The sequence below is a fragment of the Corvus kubaryi genome, unplaced genomic scaffold (genome assembly GCF_017639235.1).
Source record: "Corvus kubaryi isolate FWS band 111438036 unplaced genomic scaffold, C.kubaryi_AGA036_p1.0 37395, whole genome shotgun sequence".
NCBI classification, from domain to species: Eukaryota; Metazoa; Chordata; class Aves; order Passeriformes; family Corvidae; genus Corvus; species Corvus kubaryi.
Window position 1 is genome coordinate 4,278,537 of NW_024581134.1, and position 8,466 is coordinate 4,287,002.

Genomic DNA, 8,466 nt, shown 5'->3' on the forward strand with positions numbered 1-8,466 from the left:
CGGCCGGAGCCCGCTGGGCTCCGCAGCGCTGCGCAGGGCTCCGCGCCCCAGCCCGCCGTGCCGCCCGGCCGGGGCTGCCAGTGCCGCCTGCGCGCTGCTCCGGCCGCGGCGAGCGAGGCAGACAGCGAGGGAGGGAGGGGAGCAGCATCCCCCCGCCTTCCTCCTCCTCCTCCTCCTTCTCCCCGCGCGCCGGAGGAGGGTTTACCCACCCGCTTTGTGCCGAGCTGCCCGCCCCGCAGCGTAGGCAGCGGGGACGGGTCGCTGTCGCTGCCCCGGTTTGGGGCCACCTCCCCAAGCGATGGATGCCCCGGGGTCCTCCGCCCAGCCCCGGCCTCAGAGCACCGCCATGGTTTCGGCGCAGGAGGATGAGCAGAGCAGGGCTGGCTGCTCCCTACCTGTTGAAGGGGGGAGCTCCTCGAGGCGCTGATGCTCCGGCGAGGAGGTGGGCAGCACCCCGAGCTGCCTCCACGCTGCGAGGCCTGGCCGAATCCCGGGTCTTCCGCCGGGGCAGGGAAGTTTGGCCCGCAACTTGGGGTTGCCGAGGCGTATATCGCAATAAAACGATAGGCAGAGGGGAACTAACGCGGGGAAGGGGAGAGGAGGAAGTGAGGTTAAAATGCAGCAAGGAGTGGGCAGAGAAAGCAAGGGCAGAAGCGGTGTGGAAATGCAGGGAGCCCAGACGAAGGGCTGGCCGGAGCTGGCTGGGCTTGGGGAGGTTTTGCAGAGCCTCCCGGCAGCGAAGCTGGGAAGGCGAAAGCTGACAGTAAGGCGCACTCAAAATATATTGTCCCTGCAGAGCTCTCCTTGTTAAACACGCGCTGCAAGGCTCAGCCGCAGTTGACTCCAAGGTACAGAACCAGCCCTCCATCACTGAGGGTGCGGGGTGAGAGAAAGGAGCATCACTGCAGGCAGTGCTGACCACCCCAGAGCTCCTCTATAAAATATTCTTGGTTTTGAATACTTAAAATAACACGGAAACATACTTCAGGACAAGGGCCCTCCAGGCATGAGTGATTAAATCCAATTTAACTGTCAGTTCTCTGCATTGAAGTATTAGAAAATGACCCAGTTCCTGCTTCCAGGAGAAAGGGGCAATCATGGTTCTACCTCATTCCTGCAGACCACAGCCATCCTGACTTTGGGGAGGTAGGAGCATTTATCGTGACATATTCCTGGACAGTAGGAAGAGAACCTCATCTCTCTTTCAAAGCCAAACTTCAGCCCCCTGTGATCTGAGGGTGCTCTTTACTAACCCATGTCTCCAGATGTATCTGTAAGCAGCAGGTTAAATGCCAGCAGAGTTCTGCTTTGCTCTGCTGGGCAGGGTCCACAGGCAAGACCTGAGGAGCTCACAAGACCTGAAGACCAACATCGCAAACAAAACCTGGCCACTGCCCCCACAATCAAATCTGCCATGTTTTAGACCAGAGCAGGAGGCGTCCTTAGTGTTACTGCAACACTTGGCTCTCTTACAGGAACGCTGAACCACCGCAAACTGTAATCAAGATAAGTTTCTCCAGCCCTCACCATCACATCCAACCCCAGACAATGGAGATTAAATACTCACAGGACAATTCTGCAGCAGCAGGACCTTCAAGTTGTTATTTTCTGTTCTCTGAAAAATATTTTGCCTAAGCAGCAGAGACTTTACTTTAGAGATCTCGTGCGGACAGCCAACACTTTAATTGTCCTTAGACTGTTCACACATGAATGACAGCACCCAGTACGTGGTATAGGGCTGCTGCCATTTAAAAAAAGTCTGTTTCTGCATTGAATTCCTCCTGCCATAATATAAAGCATCACTCAAGGAGACAGCTGTGTGTGCACGCTGGCAGAGGAGCTTTTTGCTGGTCTCCAAAACTAGGACAAATCATAGGATCATAGGAAAACTCATATTGGAAGAGATTTCAGAACATCAGCAGCTAGTCCAGCCTCCTACTCAGGGCATGGTCAGCTAAGGAAGAGCCCTGCGAGCAGCACAATTTGGCCATACTTCCTCACATGGAATTCCTGCTTACATCCACGTTTCCTCCAAGACACATCTTCTGTTCCTCATTTATATGCTTGTGAACAAAAGAGTGTTGGCAAGGGAACAGGGAAGAGCCCACAGGGAGTCGCAAGGCACAGCCATTCCCTTGGCTAAAAGCCCCAAGGATCTGGCCCCACCATCTTCCCACTGGGAGGTGATGCTCCACTGGTGAATACACCAGGATGACCATGCCCAGGGATGGGACCAGACCTGGGAACTGGCCTCCTGAAGAACATTGATTGCCTTCCATGCAGAAGTCATCCTAATACTTGTTCTTCCTCCTTTCCAAACTGATTCAGCTGCTGGCATTGAGCTGCCTTGGATATGAGAAGAGGCATGAAACAGAATCAGCGAGACAGGCATATCCGGAGACAGAAGTGACTCAGGATTTTAAATGGCTCATATTGGAGAACGTTCCAAGATTTACACATTTAAGTAGTGCTAACAACAGTCAGAGGCAATGAAAACCATGCTTCTCTTGAGGCCTGTTCTTCCATCAGTGACAGCCACACACACTTCCTCAAGAGCAACACCTCTCACTCTGCCCTGAGACACCTTAATCAAAAGCTGCCTCCCCTGCTCAGAGGTCTCTGACACTGTCAGCAGCCTGAACTAGTCCTGGGCATAAGGCCCCTTTATTGGAAAAGCTCTTCCGAGAATCCAAAAATCAAGTTGAATCCCTCCCCTTGCAGCCACAGTGCACGCCAAGTTCTTGTGGAGGTGGGGAAGAGACTAACTGGAGTCAGACAGAAAAGAAAGCACCACACGAACAGTGAGCTGCCACGAGCAGAGCAAGAGGTGCAGCACCCAAGAAAGGTACACCTCCCAAATTGGGATGTGCACTTTGTAACCCTTTCTGCCCCTCCAGGTGTGCTAACCCAAGCCATAATCAACTGTTGCAAATCCTTGGCAGAGCAGGCACCTGTGCACCGCAGCGAGGGCTGCTTCCAGCTCCCAAACCATTAATCAGAATATCCACCAGTCAAAGCCCTCCTGAAGTGGAGAGGCTGCACCAGAGATCCCAAAAATCTTCCCGCCCCTCATGATTTGCTCACCCCTCCTGTTAGCTCTGCAGAGACATCAAGGGAGGCCATGGAAATCTTCCTTTATCCCAGCCAGTGCCGAAAACCAACTGACCCAGAAGGGAAGTGAGTGCTCCCACCATCTGGATAGTGCATGAGGATGGTATCAAAGACATAAGGGCTCTCCAGCAGTAGCACAGGAGGGGTTTGGACAACGGGGGATGCTGTCAGGATGGAAGGAAGAGGCTTTAGCCAGGGAAGCAGGTATTAGGTAGCTTAACAAGTCCTATTTTAGACAACCTTTTCTCTGGGGGGTATGGGTAGTGTTATCAATATCTGGTTGTAATTGCCTTGATCTCTGCTCTATTCAGAAGTAAAGGTAACCCTCCATTAAGAGTATCAGTCTCTGTAGATGCATTCATCAATTTAAGAGGCATAAAAACATCTTGTGAAACCTGTAAGCAATTATCTTTTAATGCATCACTCCATCATAAGGCTTTTTATTTCTTTTTTAAACTGTATAACCTCCCTGTCTCTGCCTTTACCTGCTGGAACACCTCCCTGAACTCTGGCACAGTCCAGCAGCTCATGGCTTTGAGGCAAAACCCTTCTTATGGTGATCAAGGTTAAAATATGGCTGTCACCATATTACCGAAGAGTAATCTCTCAAAATGGAAGTACAGCAGCCTGGGAATATCTTGCTAATAGTTAGCAAAGCCTTTCCCTCCCATCAACCTGCTCAACAAGCCAGAATAAAAGTCTGCTTGGTTTTAGGTCCATGCTGCAATGCCCTTGAACTGAATGGAATTGCAGATCTCAGCCCTACAACAGCCAAGCAGGAGGGTCCATTCTGCAGGGGCAGGTTGGAGCAAGAGCTTAGGGATGTGCAGCACAGCCCCAGGACACACAGCTCTTGGGGGCAAGTCCAGCCTACCCCCATTCTTCCCACCCTACACCCAAAGTCAGGAAGCTGGCTGCAGGTGTGTTGCAGTGAAGGACTGAGCCAGGGCACAGCTGAGCTTCTCCAGCGCTGAAAGGCAGGAGGGCAGCATGCTGAGAGGGACATGTCCCAGTAACACCTCCCACAGGGGCACTGGGAGGCACAGAGCAGCTCCAAGGGTGAAAGATCATCAGCACAGGGAGGACAGTGCAGTTACAAAGGTCCTGCTGGTGTGCAGGCACTCGCCTTGGCATGGAGCAGCTGGCATGTGGAGAAAACAGGACCCAGTGCTGGGCACAGCAGACTCCTTTGTGCCAGTCCTGTGTGAGGTGGTCCCTGCAAGCTGACATCCACTTTGGAGTCCTCTCCTGCTGCCAGGGAAAGCAGCCAGCCTGCAGACAGGTGGCTGGAGCAGTCAGGAGGCCAGAACAAAGATCCTCTGCCTTTCCCTGGAAGCTGCTGGTCACTGACTGCCAAGGAGCACCATGATGATGTCCTGCATCCCAAAGAGTGGGGAGAGGAGGGCTCTTTTCTCCCATTCCCTTCCAGTCTTAAAGCACCCAGGGACAGCTCAACAGCCTTACCGACCAAGCTCCTGTCCCACTCTGCTGGTGTCACCTTCTCTCTCTCCATCCCCACGTGGCAGCTGCCCCTTCTCCCCGCCCGCCCTCTCTTTGCAACCGGAGCAGCGTCAGAGCCGGCTGCTGCCGGTGCTTTATTAGCCCATCTCCATGGCAACTCGCCTCCAGCTCCACACGGAGAGACCCCCAGCTCCTTTCTGCCATAAATCAGCCACCCGTCTTCATCCTTGGTTGGACGCGGGGTCACGGCTCGCCCTGGATGCCACTGTCCCAGCCTCCCAGCTGGGGCTGCTGTTTGCCATCTGTGGCACCACGTTTTCACCCCTCAAGCAAAGTCTAATATCCATCCAAAGAGACAGCATCCAAAAGCTGGTGGTTTGGAGCCACCCATACAAACCAGCACTGAGCTGGAGCTCTGCTGCCTTTGGGGCTGGAGCAGAGTCCAGGGACAACCCCCAGCAACGGCACTGGGCTGAGGGAGAAAGGCACTATCTCCTTCCCCTTGGCAAGGCAGCTACTTCCCCTCCATGTCCATGGTGAAGCCCACAAAGCCTGCCCTGAGGGGACAAAAGCCACCTAAAATGCTGTGCTCTCCCTGGTGTCCAGGGAGAGCACAAGAACTCTTTTACCCCAGCACAGTTCAAAGCAGGTGACTACAATCTGCTGGTCCCCACAGGAGCAGACTTTCCCCACACATTTTTTCCTCATGGGAAGGGGCTACAGGACATGCTCCTTTCACCCTCTCAAACACACAGCAAAACCTGTTCTTGCTGCTGAAACTCCCCCTCTAAACCTCAGAAAACAGAGAGAGCTTTTGCTCTGCATCCCACGTGTTACGCAGTTTGTCACTTCGCCCATAAATTCCAAGCACCTGATAATGCTGGGACTAAATCCTGCCAAGACAAATGCAAAGGTGGCTCCTGCCACCAGACGTTTGGGCAACTGAAGAAGAAGCCTGGCAAAGCAAGTGAGAAAAATGACCATTTTCAGAAGCTGTTGGGGCACTGCAGGGCTGTGCTGGTGGGAAGGTGATGGGCTAAGGCACAACCAGCCAGTGGCACACCTGAGGTCCCTCACAAGCCACAACCAAACATGCACTAGTGGAAAAGATATTTTTCCTCACCTTTCCACATTCCCTGGTCTATGTATCTCTACTGATACATAGTCCCAAAGGGGTGCTTGTGTTGTTTCTACACAAGACCACAATCTTTGTTGCCTTATTTGAGGGTTCCAGTGTATCTGAGGGTTTACCAATAGCTCAGACATGCCCAAGGAAACCCAGCAGTGACCATTAGGATGGTTGTTTATCTTCATTTCACACAGATGCTCCACGTGCATACCCGGACAACAGCTCACAGAGCTAAAAATCCCTTCCTGCAAGGCACTGCAGAGCTCAAGGGCTGTGTTGAGGCAGATCCTGGTAGAGCAGAGAGCTGGAGTCTTGTTTCTATGACAAAACATGTCATCCAAATCTCCAGAAGCCAGGTCCAACTACATGGAGAAGTACCAGAGCTCTTAGGGCAGGGGGAGCTGTGTCAAAATTCAAAAGCTGTGTGCTGGCAGTAGAACAAATTCATAAAAGCTAATGGGCCTGAAAGAGACTGTATTTGTCCTGCAGTCCCTTGGCAAGAGCAAAAATAAACCTGGAGAGAAAGACCTGTTCAACATACTCCCTCTTTTCTGTTCTGCAGTTACAACAGCAGCATCAGTTCAAAAATCCCCCTGTGGAGCCATAAGGTTTTCGATGCCTCAGCATTTCTATTTCTAACATTGCACATGCTTGTCAACTCCAAGTATTCTTAAACAATTTAGATACCTAACACCTAAATCCAGTGCTCACGAAGGCTGGCTTTGAGAGTCCCTGTTTGAGCCTGGTTTTTTCTGATCCAGGGTCCTTCCAAGTTTTTCTCTGCACCCACAAAGCTGTGAACTCAATTTTTATTCAGAAGGAATAGAGTGGCACGGAGCCAAAACCTAGAACTTGAAACAGGGCCAGATATGAGGAAGTTCACACTAAAAATTGCTGGAGTTGACAACGCTAGCTGAAGCGTTTGGAAAGTGCCCTCTGTTCATGTTTCATGCAGTGTGTGATACCGGCTCTTCCCTCCCTTCCCAATATCCTCCTCAGCTTTCTTTGTCAACTCAGAGGAGACCCTGGTCTCATAATATCTTGATAAACTGAGCTGGTTTTACGGCTCTTGCTGAGCTTTGGGTGCAAAGGATAAATCCCCAGGGAAGAGTGGACTCTGGTGCACTCAGGACCCACCACATCTACCACAAGTGTACTTCCCTCAAAACAGCCATCTCGGGATCCTCTCCATCCAGCAGGAGCATCACCCATGCAGTGTGGTTGTAGAAGATTCCCACAGACCTCAGCTGAACCTGCTCCTTTAACAAGGGCTCTAAATGTCACCACACTGCCTGTGCCATGGTCCCTGGAAGGATTCAGATGTTGTTATGTTTGGTGATGTTTACAGGGAGCACAGGAAGCTGAGGCAATGCCTAACAGTGGCGGGGCGCCCCCCCTTACCAGCTCTAATTAGCTGAAAAAACCAGCAGAGACTCAGGTAACAAGAGCTCTTCATGATATTAAGGTGGCCACAAGGGGCAGGCCACTGCAAGCCCTGGCTGCTGGAGCCACCCTCATGGAAGCTGAGGCTGGGTTAATGAAAGGAGGAACTGCTCAGAAATGGTTTGTGTGTTAGCCTTGTCCTGGCAGAAAGGCACAAAAAAAGGAGCAGTTCAGAGCCCCAGGGCTCTGCTGCCACTCCCACAGCTCCTGGTGCTGCACCATCTGCACAGCTGGTGCCAGGGCTGGGGGACTGGTGCCTCCCTGCCAGGGCCCTGGCTTAGCCCTTAGTCCTGGCCTTCCCTGCCTTCCCCGAGACCGATGGTGACCCCCACCCTCTGGAACACACTCACTCACACGCATTAGAAGCCCCAGCACCAGTTTGCTGCCAGAACTGGGCCAGCACTGTGGCAGGCACGAGGCTGTGGGTCCCAGGGCAGGCAGCTGGAGCTCCTCCCTGGCACGGCGCTTTGGAGAATCCAGCTGGAGTTGTGACTACCAATGTACAGCTGATAGCAGTGCTCTCCCAGGGCCTGCCTGCTTCAGGAGGGGGTGTTTGGCATAAACAGGTCAGAGACAAACAGCCAGGAGAGTTGTGCATTTGATGGCAGGAAGGCTCACGGCGGAGCAGAACAGCTCTGCACGGGAGGAAGCGCCACAGGACGCGGAGACAGGCAGATGTTCTGCTGCTCTCAGTGCCTGGCAATGGGACATGGAGCCTCTGGAAATGCAGCCTGCCTCAGCCAAGTAGGAAAACACAGACCCAGGGACACTCAAAATGAGAAAAGAGATGCTGGAACTTCCCCCAAATCAGCAATGCTCACAACAGGCCAAGCTGTGTGATCCAGAACAGCCCTACGCAGCAGGAAGCCCTGAAGCTGGTTGGGCTGTGGTTTCCACTCCATATCCCAAAGCCACCAGCATTTAGTACTGGGAAATTTAAACCAGCAACTTTTCCTATGTCTTCTCCCTCCCACACCAGCTGAAAACAGTTACAACAGGACAAGGTTGGTCATAACCTACCAAAGATTCAGCTTAGTTATTTCCTTCATGGGAGGTGCTGGGCTATTCTGGGGACTCCACAGCAGCAGCCAGAGTGAGTTGGGGTCCTGGCTCTGAGTGAGCCCCAGTGCTGACAGAACTCACCTGCAGGGCTGGACTCGGGCCCAGCAATGTAGAGAGCACCAGGCTGCAGCATCTGAGCACCAAACTTCGCAGGATTTACCCGAGAGAGCTTTACTTTGTTCCAGCTGATAGGAAGGGAGAGGATAATGATGATCAGGATCTGTTCTGCTTTCCCCCCAGTCCAGCCAGCCCCACCATTA

The 8,466-nt window shown here is 52.7% G+C and overlaps 1 protein-coding gene across 1 annotated transcript in view; it reads right to left on the bottom strand.

Annotated features, from left to right (window-relative positions):
• Positions 1 to 883, bottom strand: part of GABRA3 (gamma-aminobutyric acid type A receptor subunit alpha3) — a 72,879-nt gene extending 71,996 nt beyond the window's left edge. The window contains exon 1 of the mRNA XM_042040218.1: positions 396 to 883. Within this exon, the coding sequence (XP_041896152.1) occupies positions 396 to 868 (473 nt within the window). The 5' untranslated portion in view covers positions 869 to 883. The remainder of the gene's footprint in view (positions 1 to 395) is intronic.
• Between the last annotated feature and the right edge of the window lie 7,583 nt (positions 884 to 8,466).